Below are 17,572 nucleotides of genomic sequence, written 5' to 3'. Positions count from 1 at the left end.
CCAAAATGTGTTCTTGAAAACTATCCTGTGAGGTATGTATTACAGGAGAAAAAAACGCCTCCACCGAAATTTAAGCTAAGGAAATAGGACTGATATGTAGTTATAATCCATCACCTACAAAAATGAAACAATCCAGGTATGACTTCTGGAAGACTTTTAACCTAATCAAGGTGAATTTTAGTAATACAACAAATAAATAAATAAGATCGCTATATTTAAAAAAGTATTCTATTATGAAAAATGTGTCAACTTGAGAAGAATAGTGTAAACAACTATTATGAAAGGGGGTCCAGAGCCAAAGGCCATCTGTATGTTTCCAGTATTCTTTAGGGAATGAGTGTCTGACATAAGCACATCTCCCTGTGGTCAGAATGCATGCTTCAAGCTATCATAGTTCAAGGAGATCATCCAGCTGTTTTTCCATTTTCTGGATGTTATGTTCCCCAGGCAGCCTGCTGATTATTATAGACTGGCATCCAATGTAGATTTTCCCCAAGGGAAGAATACAATGATAAGAGAAATCATTGATCCTCTTGAAACAATTTTGCAATTTAATTTTCTTGTGAATTTAATGAGTTTGAGTAAACTTGGAACCTGATTATCTCTGGATGATCAAATTTTGGATTTAAAAATCTGAGCCAGAACATGTTGTTCACACCTCAGTACAGCTACGCCATGGGGACGTTTCAATGGTATTGTTTTTTCCCCAACAAGCAAATCTATTCTCCCCTGAGGCAGGCTCTTCAGTTACCCGCAGAAATGGAACCACCTCTATTCATTTTATAACTACTCTCACACCACACATCCTTCTCTAAGACTGTCCTCTTTAAATTTTTTTCTTCCTGATATAGTATCAATTAACAAATGGGAGGGGGATAGAAATAATGCAAAGATTAGGAAAATTTTTAAAGAGAAAAATGTATAAAATTAGAAAAGGCTGAAATGAAAGGACAGGAGAGAAAAAAAATAGGGTACTAAAGATGACACTGTGAAAAGAATAAATGGGATGTACCTGTATCGAGATGCTTCTACTAACCCATTTTGACTCTCATAAATGAATTACCTGATTTATGGTCTTGTTCTTCTTCATCATCTGAATGCCTGCGTTCTTCGTCTGAGGCCTGTGGCCTTTCATCATCAGAATTTTGCATTTTCTCCTCATCAGACATCGGTGGCCGTTCATCATCATCAGAATTCTGTTTCTCATCATCATTATCAGAAGCTGCTGGCTGTTCATCATCAGAATTAACCTTCTCCTCCTCAGACAGTTGTCTCTCATCATCTGAAAGCTGAGGCCTGTCCTCATCATCTGTATTCTGCATTTTCTCATCATCGTCAGAATTCTGCAACTTATCTTCATCAGATCCTTGTGCCCTCTCCTCATCATCAGAATTTTGTATCTTTTCATCATCCGACTGGTCGCTTTTATCTTCTCTGTCCCATTTTTCATCATCTGAATGTGCTTTTTCAGAACCTTCTGCTTCTGAGTGATGGCTCCCTCCATCTGATCCATGACCTTCATCTTCTTCATCATTATGGGCTTCCGATCCACTATGCTGATCGACATCTGAAGGGTCGTTGTCTTCACGGTCAGAATGCTCAGAAGGTTCTGATCTATTGTCTGACCTTTCAGAGTGATTATCACTCCCACTCTGATGAGAAGCTCCCTCGTCTTCACTGTCATCTCCAAACAGTTCTTTATTACTTGGTTTTCCTGAATCACCTCTTTCATCCTGATCACTTTCGCTTCCAGATGCATTACTGCCAGATGCTGCATTCTCTTGATCAGAATCCGAGTCTGATCCAGAATCAGAATCTATAGAATCATATAAACACTGGGTGATGTCAGCAAAAAAGAAAGGCAGAGTAAGGAACATCAAAAACCCATCACGACATAAAAGCAATGAAAACACTTGTTAAAAACTGTTAGTATCAATTTTCTTGGTACTCTGGAAACTAACCAAAAGTTGCAGCAAGCAGGAGAATCCTTAACAAAAACCCCAGCTGGCCCTAGCTGGGTTTGCTCAGTGGTAGAGCACTGGCCCGTAGACTGAAGGATCCTGGGTTTGATTCCAGCCCAGGGCACGTATCTCAGTTGAAGGCTTGATCCCTGGCTCTAGTCAGGGCGCGTGTGGGAGGCAACCAATCGATGTTTCTCTCTCTGTGTCTCTCCCTCTCCCTTCCACTCTCTCTAAAAATCAATGAAAAAAATACCTTTGGGTGAGGTTAACAAGAGAAAAACCAGCTGAATTTTTAGAGAGAAAACAGAACATTGTGGTGTTTTACACCTTTTACCCCCCACCCCCGCCCCGCCAACCCCCCACCACTCTCTGCCAGCTACTCCCCAGCTCACTTTGGGTACCAGCCTGAATTTCTGACACACACACCACTACTGGAAGGAGCAGAAGTGACCTCATTCAAAGAGAATCATGGGAGCTAGTTTTGATGCCTAGCAAATCACTGAAGGACTGGCTCAAAGGGCTTGACTTTATCTCACCTAACATGGAACTTTCTCAGTGTTGAGGCAGCTACTTGGGAGTGTTTGTTAAAAACAAACCAAAAAGCTTTGGAGGAAAGGCTGGGGAATGACATAATATGGGGAGTAAGAGCTTTTAAAAGTTCCCACATATTCCTAGCGATCAGGAAGAACATATGCTTAGGGCTGTGCACATGCTCAGGAAAGAACTGAGGAAGCCCTAAGCTCTCACTGCTGGCTGACCTCAGGCTCCACACAAGCAGAAAGAAAAGGCAAGGACAGGCTGTAAACTGCCTGTTTGAATGTAGACAGCATGCCCCAACATATACACAGAGCTGATCTGTAAAGACTGGGAGGTTTCTTTTTTAGGGGGCAGGGGGAGGGGGGTATTCTAGGCATTTAAGGAAATCTCTGTCCAATCACTAGCTGACCACTAAGCTAATGGGACACAGATTTCATTAGCCACACACAACGAAGACTGCAGACAACCCAATTTAAAAATGAACAAAAAACTTGAATAGACTTTGCAAAATTAGTTCAAAAGACTAAACAATAATTACTGTGACAAATAGCAACAACAAATCCTAGGGAGGTGGAGGAATGTGTTTTCATGAGTTGTCACATCATATAATATTCAAAGAGCCTAATTATCAACAAAAAAATTATAAAGTATGCAAAGAGACAAAAAAGTATGTGGCCAATGCATACCCAAAAAAAAAAAAAAAAAAAAAAAAAAGGCTACAAACTGTCTCTGAAGAAGCCCAGACAATGAAAATGATATCTTGCCAAATAAAAACTATCAATAAAACCCAGCCGGTAAGGCTCAGTGGTTGAGTGTCAAACTATGAACTAGGAGGGTACGGTTCGATTCCCAGTCAGGGTACATGCCCAGGTTGTGGGCTCAGTCCCCAGTGGGGGGCTGTGAGAGGCAGCTGATCAATGATTATCTCTCATCACTGATGTTTCTATTTCTCTGCTTTCTTTCTGAAATCATTAAAAATATATTAAAAACCAAAAAAAATCAATAAAAAGACAGATATTATTTTAAAAACAATACAGAGCCCTTACCGGTTTGGCTCAGTGGATAGAGCGTCAGCCTACAGACTGAAAGGTCCCAGGTTCGATTCCGGTCAAGGGCATGTATCTTGCTTGTAGGCACATCCCCATTAGGGTGTGTGCAGGAGGCAACTGATCAATGTTTCTCTCTCATCGATGTTTCTAACTTTCTATTCCTCTCCCTTCCTCTCTGTAAAAAGTCAATAAAATATATTTTTTTTTAAATATATTTTATTGATTTTTTACAGAGAGGAAGGGAGAGAGATAGAGAGTTAGAAACATCGATGAGAGAGAAACATCGATCAGCCGCCTCCTGCACATCTCCTACTGGGGATGTGCCCGCAACCCAGGTACATGCCCTTGACCGGAATCGAACCTGGGACCTTTCAGTCCGCAGGCCAACGCTCTATCCACTGAGCCAAACCGGTTTTGGCTCAATAAAATATATTTAAAAAAATAAAAAACAATACAGAAATTCTGGAGTTGAAATGTACAATAACTGAAATGAAAATTTCATAAAGGGCTACATAGCAATGTGAGCAGTAAGAAGGAAAAATCAGCAAATTTGAAGACAAGTTCATTAAGATTATCCCGTGTAAGGAACAGAAAAAGAAAGAAAAATGAAGAAAAATAAATCTAAAAGGCTTGTGGGATTCCATCAAATGTACCAACATATACACAATGGGAGTCCCAGAAAAAGAGAAAGATTAGAAGGAATATTTGAAGAAATAATGACCGAAAGCTTCCCCAAATTTGATAGGAAAAAAAAACAAAAAACCATCAACCTACATTTCCAAAAAGCTCAATGAATGCCAAACAGCATAAAGTTAAAGAGAACACCTAGACACATCATTTTCAAACTGTGACGACAAAGACAAAGAAGGCATCCCGAAAGCTGAAAAAGTGAAGCAATTTGTCCCACTCAAGGGGTTCTCAATAAGAACAGCTTTTTCTCATCAGAAAGCATGGAAACCAGGAAGCAGATTCAAAGTGCTGAAAGAAAAAGACTGTAAACCAAGAATAATATATCCAGCAAAACTGTGCTTCAAAAAACGGAGGACATATGAGCATCAAAAGAAAAAATACCTTGGACTTCCTCAAAATAAAAAACTTCTGTGCAAGGAAGGACATTATCAAGAAAGTGAAAAAACTGCCCTAGCAAAGGGAGTGGCATATATAGGGCTCTCTATATAGGTAATATATAGGACTATATTTCCAGACTCATCTTCCTGATGAGAACCTCCTGGAAGATTTCTAAAAATGTGAATAAATTGATGGAATTCGAGGGGGAAACACACACACACACACACACACACACACACACACACACACAATAATGCACTTTGCTTAGGAAAAATGGAGATAACGTTACTTTGAGCTTGGAGGGTTGCAAGAATTCTGAACTTGGAGAGAACCAAGATGGCGGCATAGGTTAACGCCAGAGATTGCTGCCTCGAACAACCAATTCAAGGGTACACCTAAAAGACGGAACGGACATCATCCAGAACCACAGGAAGGCTGGCTGAGTGGAAATTCTACAACTAGGAGGAAAGAGAATATCATACCCAGACTCAGAGGAGGCGCAGTGCTGAAGTGAAATACTCAGGTGCAGAGTGCACGGAGTGGGCTGGTGGCGGAGGGCGCGGTTGTTGTTTTCAATCGGGAGGGAGTTTCAGACTCTGAACTCCAGATCCGGGCGAGTCTCTAGGGACCCAGACTCAAACAGGAGAAGCGGGACTGTCTGGCTTCGGTCGGAACTTGAAGGCAGCTTTCTCTCCGAGGTTTGCAGTGGTTGCTGGGGCTCTGTGAGGCAGAGCCCCTAGGGACGGAACTGAGAGCAGCCATAACTGCTCGCTCAGCCCGCCCTTTGATCCCGTACGACCCGCCCTGCCCAAGCCCTGCACAGAGCCATTTGCCAGATAGCCTCAGGCGAAGGCTAGATTAGCACCTCCCCAGAGGACAGAAGTTTTCCCACTGCAGACACAGCTGACTCTCACAGCCAGTTGGCCTGGAGGTCAAATCACCCCAGTATTAACTACAACAATCAAGGCTTAACTACAACAAGACTGCACACAAAGACCACTAGGGGGTGCACCAAGAAAGCATAAAAAATGCGGAGACAAAGAAACAGGACAAAATTGTCAATGGAAGATATAGAGTTCAGAACCACACTTTTAAGGTCTCTCAAGAACTGTCTAGAAGCTGCTAATAAACTTAATGAGATCTACAAGAAATCTAATGAGACCCTCGATGTTATGATAAAGAACCAACTAGAAATTAAGCATACACTGACTGAAATAAAGAATATTGTACAGACACCCAACAGCAGACCAGAGGAGCGCAAGAATCAAGTCAAAGATTTGAAATGCGAAGAAGCACAAAACACCCAACTGGAAAAGCAAAATGAAAAAAGAATCCGAAAATACGAAGATAGTGTAAGGAGCCTCTGGGACAGCTCAGAATTATAGGGGTGCCAGAAGATGAGAGAGAGCAAGATATTGAAAACCTATTTGAAGAAATAATGACAGAAAACTTCCCCCACCTGGTGAAAGAAATAGACTTACAGGTCCAGGAAGCGCAGAGAACCCCAAACATAAGGAATCCAGAGGACCACACCAAGACACATCATAATTAAAAGGCCAAGAGCAAAAGACAAAGAGAAAATCCTAAAAGCAGCAAGAGAAAGAAACTCAGTTACCTACAAGGGAATACCCATACGACTGTCAGCTGATTTCTCAACAGAAACTATGCAGGCCAGAAGGGAATGGCAAGAAATATTCGAAGTGATGAATACCAAGAACCTACAACCAGGATTACTTTATCCAGCAAAGCTATCATTCAGAATTGAAGGTCAGATAAAGAGCTTCACAGATAAGGAAAAGCTAAAGGAGTTCATCACCAACAAACCAGTATTATATGAAATGCTGAAAGGTATCCTTTAAGAAGAGGAAGAAGAAGAAAAAGGTAAAGATACAAATTATGAACAACAAACATGCATCTATCAACAAGTGAACCTAAGAATCAAGTGAATAATCTGGTGATCATAATAGAATCAGGGACATAGAAAGGGAATGGACTGACTATTCTTGGGGGGGAAAGGGGTGTGGGAGATGCGGGAAGAGACTGGACAAAAATCGTGCACCTATGGATGAGGACAGTGGGTGGGGAGTGAGGGCGGAGTGTGGGGCAGGAACTGGGAGGAGGGGAGTTATGGAGGGGAAAAAGAGGAACAAATGTAATAATCTGAACAATAAAGATTTAATTTAAAAAAAAAGAATTCTGAACTTGGTCTTGAGCTCCTCCCTTCTCATTTCAAATACAGTAACTCTGGATGTGAGGGCGATCTGGCTGCGACATCTGTCACCCCATTGATCAAATACAGTAACTCCTATTCGTATTGCAAACTCAAATATCCAGCAGAAATACTGCCATGCGTCATAAACATTCATTCATTCATTCATTCATTCATTCATCTTATCAACAAATCCTCCATCTCTCCTCTCCAAACACACACCCCACGTGCCCCACCATCTAATACCAGAGTCCTGGTTTCTGCACCAGCTCTCCGAGGACACGCACTACCCCGTGTCCCTCCCAGCCCCTAGCCCAGACATCTCAAGCCCCCCGCACGCCACGGCCTGTCTGAGTTTGTTCAAGAGGGCGCCATCGGTCCCCCCGTCCATTCGCCCACCCATCCCTCCTGCTCCTGAACACCTAATCTCCACGCGTTCACAAACAGCCCTTCCCCTGCGCGAACCTGCGCCAGACAGGTCCGAGCAGGACCCCAAGGCTCCGTGCCTCCACCCCTGCCCCGCGCCCCTCTCGCTCCACGCACTCCCGGGATCTCGAGGCGCACACTCTACGTGTGCCACCCCCCGCCCCCACCCCCGCCCGCTGGGGGAAGGCTGGCACCGCGGAGGGAGGCTGGCACCGCCGGAGCGCAGGGGGCGCTGGGGCAGGAGCGGAGGAAGTGCGACCACTGGCACGTAGCGTCGCGGCGCTCGCAGACCCGGAACAGCACTGCGGGCGGGATCGGGCCGCAGAGGGCCCGCCGCGCGCCCCTCCCGCGAAGCCCAGTCGACCCCACCTTTACGCTCCGCATCGCTGTCGGCGTCGCTCCCGAAGAGGTCCTCCATATCCGCCATGGCCGCGGCACATCTGCCGTTGCCTCGGCTGCGGACTGCGCCGCGGTTTCTTTACGGCACGGAACCAGCGGAACGCGGCAGTGTCGCAAAGACTCGCTACCAGGCTCCTTCCCTTCTGTGACCTAGTTTCCCCCGAACACCAGGAACCGAAGCGGGCGGACTCCTACACGTTCACATGGAGGGCAAAACCCGCCCATTCTTCAATAGCGGCTCTTATTGGCGGGGACTGGGTGTCGGTGGAATGGGCGGTGCTGGGCAGACGGGCCTCTGACTGTGGTAAACCTTCCTTTGTTTCATATTGACAAGTGGTTCTCAAATTGTTGAGAACTCCAAAGCGCTTTTTTTTTGGTGTGTGGGTTCTATCTTTTGCTATTTACCGTATTAGTAATCAAAGCATAAATTTTAAAAATTCAGGTTAATATAAGTAACATTTTTAAAGTTTACATGACTAAATTTTTCTAAGAAAAAAAATAGAAGAGTGAAATTGTTTCACAGTTTTTAAAATATCTTTACTGTTTGGTTTAAGTCAGCTGAATTCTCATACCTGCTTTTATATCCAGTCTGTTAAAAGAAGAAGGCTGAATTCTCACACCTGCTTTTACATTCTACCTGTTTTGCCGCATAGGAAGAAAACCTGGCTTCATGCAGGTATGTATGTAATTGGAAAAGGGAGGACCTTTCAGCGGCCCCTCCTACCAAAGGGCCTTCCTGCGACCACTTGCAGCTTTAGAGCCGTGTTATCTCAAAAATTAAATATTTCCATCAGCCTGGCCGGTGTAGCCCAATTGGTTGAGCATCCTCCTTCACACCTAAAGGTCACCGGTTCAATTCCCGGTCAAGGCATATACCCAGGTTGCCAGTGTGATCCGGGTTGGGTGTGTACAGGAGGCAACTGATAGACATTTCTCTCTTACATGAATGTTTCTTCCTCTCTATCTAAAATCAATAAAAATGTATTTTTAAAAAATTTCCATCCTAATCCAGGATGCACATTATGTAAAAAAAAATTGAAATAAATATTTCACAAAACAATACGTCCTTACTTCTAAGGCGCAGTCTATTATTCTTATTCTCCTTTGTTTTATCCCATTTCAGCTTTATGTTAGTTTTATTTTTAATGCTGATAGGCAGTGCACCCATTAAATATGATTTCATGATTTACTAAATGATTGCAAACTGCACTAGAACACTATTCAAGAGGGTTCCATTGGCTTATTTTGCCAAGAAAAAAAATAATTTTGCTAGGAAATGTGGCTACAATTGTACATTGGAAAATCAGACAGTAATAGTTTTCATAATAGGTTAGTGCTAGGTAAATCCTTTTGCCTTACAGAAGCTCAAAAGTGCCTTGCTCACATTAAAGAACTGGGTCTCTCTCTCTCTCTCTCTCTCTCTCTCTCTCTCTCTCTCTCTCGTGTTTTTGTTGTTGTTATTGTTGTTAGTATTCACCCAAGGATATGTTTTCTATTGATTTTTAAAGAGAGTGAAAGGGAGGGGGAGAGACAGAGAAGAACATGGATGTGAGAAAGACACACCAATTGGTTGCCTCCTGCACACGTCTGGACCAGGGCTGGGCATCAACTCTGCAACCAAGGTAGTGCCCTTGATTAAAATCGAACTCAGACCTTCAGTCTGAGGCCCATGCTCCAACCACTGATCCAAACTGGCTAAGGCCTCTTTTACAAAGCTTAAAATTTTGTTTTTAAAAATGTACATCTTGTGTTAAATTATTACCTAATTAGGTCAATATAAGGGTTTTGACCTTGGACAAGCAACATGCGTTTTTAGTTTGGAGATTATGAGATATATTTTTTTTTGCAAAAAATTGTGCCTGACAAGGTTCAAATGGGAAAGACATGGGACTGAGTATGTTATCATCAGTCCTAGAGCTGTTGTGTATAAAGTGGATGATGTAAGAGTAGGTAGATGGGGTCACTTTAAAACTTTCTGGAATACTGGAATATTTTCTTGAGATTCAGTTTCATTTTCATTTAAAGTACTATCCTTGAAAAGTGTATTGATTAAATTTTAAATTGAATTACAGTGAAGCATGTTGAACCACCATACCCCTATCATGCATAGCAGAATTAATGTGTTTCCCCAAATGGACAATTCAAAGCAAATAACTTCTGATTGTTTTTGTTTGTTTGTTTCTACTATACCTTATGCTGATCATTTCTCTTCCATTCATTGTCTTTCTTTAGATGGGAGGTAATACATCAATTAGATTTCAGCTCAATTAATAATCATTTCCAGTGTGGCTTGCCTGAGATTATACCCAGGTCACTTTCAGTGATGTTTAGAGTGTTAATAATACTTTTTCATTTACTACCAGAGATGGGAAAGTTCATCCCATTGGGTTTGTGTTTAACTAATTATGTTGGGGTCCAGCCCCAGCAAGTCCAGGTGTTCCCAAAGGTGTGGACAGAGTCAGCAAACAAGGAATGACACGGAGGCAGCAGCGTTCAGATGATCAGCATAGCCAGGTTCCCTCTTTATTCTCCTGTTACATCTGTATTTATACCATTTGATCCTATAAGCATGCCTCTGTAGTTACAAATGGTATATTTTGGGTCCTCCCTTAACCTTCTACAGTTCCTTGTTTCATGTCCATAGTTTATCTGACCTTTGCCAAAAAATCCCCTCTCCATCTAGTTCTGTTGATTTTAATCCTGTCCATTCTATTCCAAAGGTGTTATCTCCATTCCAAGGTCACTACTCTACTGTTTTGTTAAACTACAAGGAAGTAACTGAAGGAGATTTTCTAAGTAAAGATTATGTAGTTTAAGCGTGATTGTTCCTAGTTAAGGTGATTAACTACCCGCCTGGCACTTAGTTAAGGGGTTTTACTGATTTATTCCCTTCCTTAGTCCTGTTAACCTCTAACTCCAGGGAAAAATCCCCACCTGGGGAAACAACCTTTCTCAGGGAGGTGGTTCTGGTTATAACACATAGTGCTAAAAAGGGGGGAGCAAACATATTAAGAACAGTATGCCGTATACACCAGGTACCTTGAAACATATGCTGTGCAGATGTTTCTTCCCTGCAGCGACTGTGTCAAGCAACAAGGATGGACCTCCCTCCGGCATAATTAAGATAATTTCTTTTTTCTTTTCTTAATTTCGGGCCTCTCTCTTTTTTTAAAATATATTTTTAGTGATTTCAGAGAGGGAGGGAGGAGAGATAGAAACATCAATGATAAGAGAATCATTGATCAGCTGCCACCTGCATGCCCCCTACCCTGACTGGAATTGAACTCTGACCTCCTGGTTCATAGGTCCACACTCACCCACTGAGCTACAGCAGCTGGGCAAGATAATTTCTTGATTTACTCCCACAGATGAAGAATTTCATCTATTAGGTGCGTAAGATTGAATAAAACAACTCCAAGAGTAACTTTACCTTGTTTCCTCGTTTTTGAGAGATTGTCTCTTTTCTCCATGTTCTGCCTTCATAACGTAAGGAGAGATCCTGAGGATAGTGACTTTGAAACACCGTAATACCCCTACTCAAAGAACAGGGACTCAACTGGGGTGAGTGATTGCATTGCCACACAATGTATCCTTACATTCTTACAAGATAAAAAAAAATCTTGACAACTCATAAATTATACGCTCATATCAAGTTGCAAAAAAGGAATATGTGTTTTTAAATTTGTATATCTTAAATACTTAGGGGGAAAACAATGGTGTAATTAAACAATACATTAACTGAAAATTCACTCCATTTATGGTAAACTGCCAGTCCACAGAAGGACCATGTGACTTATTTCTGGGTACTGTAGAGGGAGCTAGTTTTCAGAAGGGGCATATTGGTCTGAATTAAAGGAAGGAAGAGAGAAGCAAGCAGTGGGGAAACTCATTTATTAGAAGACACCAAACATTTATTCACTTATAGTATGCTTTTATTAGATTCTTTACTGAATTGGGTTCCTGCAATAGGTGCTATAAAAAATAGGATTATAAAAAAAATAGGAATATAAAAATACTAGCAGCCTAGCCAGTGTGGCTTAGTTAATTGATTGTCATCCCAGGCACCAAGAGGTCGCCAGTCAATTCTGGGTTGGGGCACATGCCTGGTTTTCAGGCTCGATCCCCAATAGAGGGCGTTCAGGAGGCAGCCAATCGATGTTTCTCTCTCATTGATGTTTCTGTCTCTCCCTCTCCTTTCCACTTTGTGAAATCAATTTAAAAACACACATTTTAAAAAATAATAGATGAAACATAATCTAAAATATCTAAAGAATTTTAGTTTCAGAAGTAAATTATGAACTATGTACAGGTGCTGAAGAATGGAAAGCCAGAAAATGATCATTATGAAATGGGGGTTAGTCAGAAAACATTGCTTAGACCAGTGATGGCGAACCTTTTGAGCTCGGCGTGTCAGCATTTTGAAAAACCCTAACTTAACTCTGGTGCCGTGTCACATATAGAAATTTTTTGATATTTGCAGTCATAGTAAAACAAAGACTTATATTTTTGATATTTATTTTATATATTTAAATGCCATTTAACAAAGAAAAATCAACCAAAAAAATGAGTTTGCGTGTCACTTCAGACACGCGTGTCATAGGTACGCCATCACTGGCTTAGACAGTGTTATAGTGTGAATGTTTGTGTCCCCTTCAAAATTCATCTTGAAATCCTAATATCAAAGTGATGTATTAGGAGGTGAGCCTTTGGGAGGTGATTAGGTCATTGGGGGGAAGCCATAATGGATAGGATTAGTACTCTTATCAGAGAACTCTATAGCACTTCTGTGAGGAGACAGAAAGGGCTGGCTTTGAACCAGCTGTCACTTAAATGCAATCATACTGGCCCCTTGATCTTGGACCTTCTGGCCTCCAGAACTGTGAGGAATAAATTTCTATTACTTATAAGCTACCCAGTCAGAGGTATTTTGTTATAGCAGCTCAAACAGACTAAGACTGATAGGCTAATTCAAGCTAGATTAATGAAGTAATGTGAACGAACCCAGTTTTCAGGACATAAAATTGAGCAGAACCTAAAATCCAACCAAGCAAGACTTAAGCTAGTTTATCAAATCTATTCTCTGATTCACATGAAATTTCAGAAAGAACACTGGGGATAAAGAGAACATTAAAAAATTTATGTATAGGAAAATCGGCTGTGGCGTTAAAGTGACACTGGACTTCTCAATAACAATTTTTGAAAGTTAGAAAGCAATGCAGAATTGTTAGAAAACAAAATCCTCAAGGCAAATGATCCGCTCTCGAATTCTATATCCATCAAATTATCATGAAGTACAGGGGAAGAATAATGATATTGGGCAGAAGCCTGCCTCTACCTCAGCGGTCTAACTGCCCTGAGGCTGTGATTCTTTGAAGAAGCCCGAATAGATCTGGCTGAGAGACCAAATGGGGAGGCCCTGAAACTACATAAAGAGAGATCCGGACAGCCCCCAGCTGCTGCAGACCCCTTGCCTTTCCAGCTCTAGCCCGAAGGCAACCTCAGTGAGAGACCCCAGGCCACAAATGCCCAGCTGAGCTTTCCTCCATTCCTGTCTCACAGAGACCAGGAGACAATAGTGGGTGTTGTGGCATAATGCCTCTACATTTTGAGTAGGTTTGTTACACATCAATGCCAATTGTAAGTTACTCAGAAATTTTACAATCTATGAATTGTAGTCCACCAAAATGAGAGACGAAACCAAGAAAAAAAAAGCTTTAGAGGCAGGAAACCCACTTGGAAAGAGGTAAAAGAAATGAGCAGGATGATAGGTGGGCCTGTAGGCCTACAGGGCTGCTGTTCTAAACTGGAGCAAGGGGACAGAAGGTCCAAGAGAAAGCAGGCTAAGGAGGAAATGAATTAATGGAATACCTGCTACATTTTCTCATCCAATAAGGATTTTAGTGCTTTCTCTGTGTCAGAAACGAATGTAGGCACTGGAAATACAACAAAAAATAAAATAGACCAAATGTCTGTTCTCAGAAACTTGCATTTTGGTGGAGGATGAGACACAATAATGGCATATACTGTAATAATAAATATATTTTATATACATATACGTTTTAAGTTTATATATTGATATGTTTGAATATTTTGAATGAGTATTTTTTTGTAATCAGTATATTAAAAATGTGTAACTGACACATTAAAACCAAGCAAACAGAAAATCAAGGCAATTATTAACGCCAAGAAAAACAAAATGAATGCGCATACAGCATACTATGTGGCTAAGCTGATAATAACGAGTTAATACTTTTGCCAGCTACTGTTTTGTTTTGTTTTTTAATAAAGTCCTCATATTGGGTGTAGAGAGAGCAGAGCGCCTGAAGAATGGCTTCTCTGTGTACAACACGTGCAACAGCAACTTGGGCTTACTCCTCACGGGTGGCAGAATACTATGGCCTTCCTGTGACTGTGACATTACACCCTATACATAAAAAAAAGAAGTCCTCATAGATGCTAATATACAACATGGATGAACCTTGAGAACTTTTTTTTAATATTTATTTCAGAGAGGAAGGGAGAGGGAGAGAGAGATAGAAACATCAATGATGAGTGTTGTATGATAGGAGAGAAGGTTAGCACTCCCCTTGACAAGAATGGAAGAGGCTCTCGGGCCTAACAACACGCATACGGTTAAGGCATTGCCACCTACTTCGTGGCATCTAACCACTGTTTTTTCCAGTCAGAGAAAGATAAGTACCACATGATCTCGCTCCTTTGTGGAATATAGAGAACAACATAGACTGATGAACAGGGACAGATCCAAAGACAGAGAAACAGCGATCAGACTATCACTCCCCAGAGGGAAAGTAGGGGAGGGAGCGGGTAAGGGGGAGAGATCAACCAAAGGACTTGTATGCATGCATATAAGCCAAACCAAGGGACATGGACAACAGGGGGATGACAATATGAGTGGGGGGGGGGGGGGGAGGATGGGGGTCAATGGGGGGATAAGGACACATTTGTAATACCTTAACTAATAAAGAATTTAAAGATTAAAAAAGAAGAAAGAAAGAAACATCAATGATGAGAGAGAATCATTGATCAGCTGCCTCCTGCAGCCCCCCACACTGGAGATTGACCCACAACCTGGGCATGTGCTCTGACCAGGAATCAAACAGTAGCCTTAGGTTCATAGGTCGACACTCAACCTCTGAGCCACGCCAGCTGGGCTATATTGCTGTTTTATAGTTAAAGAACCTGAAGGAAGCACAGAGAAGCTGAGTGGCTTTGCCGTAGGCCACTTAGCTAATAAGGCTTGCTTAGTCATAATATTGTAAACACTGAATATTTTAAGTTTAGTAGCACTGCTTGACTTTTATAATGTCACACACACACTTATAATTTCAGTACCTGAATAAAGCTGCTATTAAAATTTAAGTGTGTGTTTGTGTGTGTGTGTGTGTAAATAACATGTAAATGGATAGATTATCTCTGGGAGACTGCAACAGAAGCTGGAAACGGTGGCTTCCCCAGAGGAGAGGAGCCAGGGGATTTGAGGATAGTAGGAAGAAAACATCACTTTGTATTGTGTACCTTTTTGTATTATTTTAATTTTGTCCCAAGTAGCTGGATTGCAAAATTAATTTTTTATATATATATATATATTTAATATATTTTTATTGATTTCAGAAAGGAAGGTAGAGAGAGACAGAGATAGAAACATCAATGATGAGAGAGAATCATTGATTGGCTGCCTCCTGCACGTTCCCCACTGGGGATGGAGCCCACAACCCAGACATGTGCCCTGACCGGGAATCGAACTGTGACCTCCTGGTTCATAGGTTGATGCTTAACCACTGAGCCACGCCAGCTGGGCCAAAATTAAATTTAAAAGAAGTAAAAAGATAGATACCAAAATGTCATTACTGCTTAGTTAACTCTGGATGCTAAGATTTTTTAAAATTTTGTTCTTTTCTCTGTTTTCTAAATTTTCTAAAACAAACATGGATTAGTTTTAGAATAGGAGGGGGGAAAAATCTCCTTTAGGGAATATGTATATCCTTCATTCAACTATATTTTTCTTACTAATTTGGCATCTAGGATTCTATGACTAGAAGTGTTCAGATCTGAAGAATGTGTAAGTCTGGGTTCTTGAGCTAATAAATGAAAGTTGTTTGGTCATAATCCATGGTGGACTCTAATAATAATTATTTTTATGTAGGACCTCAGTTTATTCAGTTGGAGTTATAAAAACTATGTAAATGTAAAGCTGGTTTGCTCATGGAAGAGTTTTCAGGCAATAAAAAAAAAAGACAAACATCACATAATAAAATTTAAACTGTTTTCCAAAATGATAGCAAGTCTTTTCCCCAAATCTCTTTCCTGTCATCATCATTAATCTAACTCACTTTTATAAGATTCAGCTGTCAACTCCAAAGCACTGGTATATAATTGCTCTCTGTGCAAATGTGAGTTTGGAAAAGTCCCAGGGCACTTCCTATGAAAATTTGCATTTATGTTAAGAAAAAAGAAGGGAAGGTAATGAGTCAGAAATGATTTCTTAGGAGTGAAGCAAAGATGGTCCCTTTGCTCTTGAATCTAGAGTTAGATTTAGGGACTGGCTTCCCTGAGTAGGTTGGATTTAGTCTCTCCCAGATGCTTAAGGGTTACCAGGGAGCTATGTCCTTAAAAGACCCATGCAGCAGACCGGATGAGGTCAGTGCACTCCACATTACAGAGCCGGAACTTCAACTTCTGGTGGAAGGCGTTGGAAGGAACAAAGAAGGGAGGACACAGAACGGGGAGGGCTGGCTGCTGTGGGTGTGGGTGTTAGTAGAGCCAGCCGAATGAGTAAAGTGATATGCAGCCAGGAGACCAAAGAAATTGAAAATGAGAAGTATGAGGAAGGAGAAAAAAGAAGGAAAAATCGATGAAAAAGACAAAGGGAAAGGAGGAACCATCCACGAGAAAAGAGGGTGGCAAAAACTTTTTAAAAGAACATAATAAATTCGTACAAAGACTATTGAAATAAAAAATGGGGGGAAAAACACACTCTTAACAGGATAACCAAAGAGAGAAAAAAAATTAAATGTTATAGACTCTCCTGCCAGCCAATATCCTAACAAATCAAAAGGAACCACTAAAACAGATTCGGCTCAAACAGAAAAGACAAAATTGAAAATTTCAAGCTGTCAGAAGGGAGGGGATTGTGGGTCCGGGTGAAAAAGGTGAAGGGATTAAGCAAACAAAACAAAACTCATAGACACAGACAACAATATGGTGATTACCAGAGGGGGAGGTAGAAGAGGGTAAAGGGGGGGTGGTGAACACACAATATACAGATAATTTATTACAGAATTGTTCACCCGTAACCTGTCACCCCAATAAATTCAATTAAAAAATAAAGAAAAAGCCCTGAAAGTTTCACTACAACAAAACCCTTTAAATCTCTTCACTAGATACCTTTATTCAACTGGTTATTTTATTTTTGATGAAAATTTTCAATATTTCATTTTTTTCAAATAATGTTTTATTTTCCAATGACAGTTAATATACAATATTACATTAGTTTCAGGTATATAACATAGTAATAAGACATTATATTACTTACTAAGTGATCACCCTGATAAATCTGATTCTCATCTGACACTCATTCAATGGGTTATTTTAGAATCTGTGAGAATACAGCAGAAATATCATCTCATTGTAAGGGGGAACCGTTGGCATGTAGGCTGTATCTGACCCTCACCATATTTCATCTAATCCATAGAGGGATTTCTAAAAGGAGATACACCATACTTCATGCTTGCAATTGCCAAAAGGCATTATGGTATTAAAACCATTAATGGTAATATGGCAAAAGGCCACAAGATGGTGATAGCATACCCCAAATTCTCTCCTTCCCCCCCCTCCCAAAATTCTCTCCTTTCTCTCTCTCTCTCTCTCTCTCTCTCTCTCTCTCTCTCTCTCTCTCTCACACA

At 41.1% G+C, this 17,572-nt stretch overlaps 1 protein-coding gene, 1 non-coding gene and 1 pseudogene across 2 annotated transcripts in view; 2 read left to right on the top strand and 1 right to left on the bottom strand.

The window, feature by feature from the left end:
• Positions 1-7,786, bottom strand: part of LEO1 (LEO1 homolog, Paf1/RNA polymerase II complex component) — a 28,795-nt gene extending 21,009 nt beyond the window's left edge. Inside the window, exons 1-2 of the mRNA XM_059701191.1 lie at positions 7,620-7,786; positions 1,064-1,816 (exon numbers count right to left, since the gene is read on the bottom strand). Of these exons, the coding sequence (XP_059557174.1) occupies positions 1,064-1,816; positions 7,620-7,677 (811 nt within the window). The 5' untranslated portion in view covers positions 7,678-7,786. The remainder of the gene's footprint in view (positions 1-1,063; positions 1,817-7,619) is intronic.
• Positions 7,787-13,946: 6,160 nt separating this feature from the next.
• LOC132225185 (small nucleolar RNA SNORA11) lies at positions 13,947-14,056 on the top strand (annotated as a pseudogene).
• A 145-nt stretch (positions 14,057-14,201) lies between these two features.
• On the top strand, positions 14,202-14,327 carry LOC132225191 (U6atac minor spliceosomal RNA). The gene has a single exon (XR_009450813.1). It is a non-coding gene; the product is annotated as a U6atac minor spliceosomal RNA (small nuclear RNA).
• The last annotated feature ends 3,245 nt before the right edge of the window (positions 14,328-17,572 follow it).

The sequence above is a fragment of the Myotis daubentonii genome, chromosome 1, assembly GCF_963259705.1.
Source record: "Myotis daubentonii chromosome 1, mMyoDau2.1, whole genome shotgun sequence".
Taxonomy (NCBI): domain Eukaryota; kingdom Metazoa; phylum Chordata; class Mammalia; order Chiroptera; family Vespertilionidae; genus Myotis; species Myotis daubentonii.
This window is presented reverse-complemented; position numbering and strand designations above follow the sequence as displayed.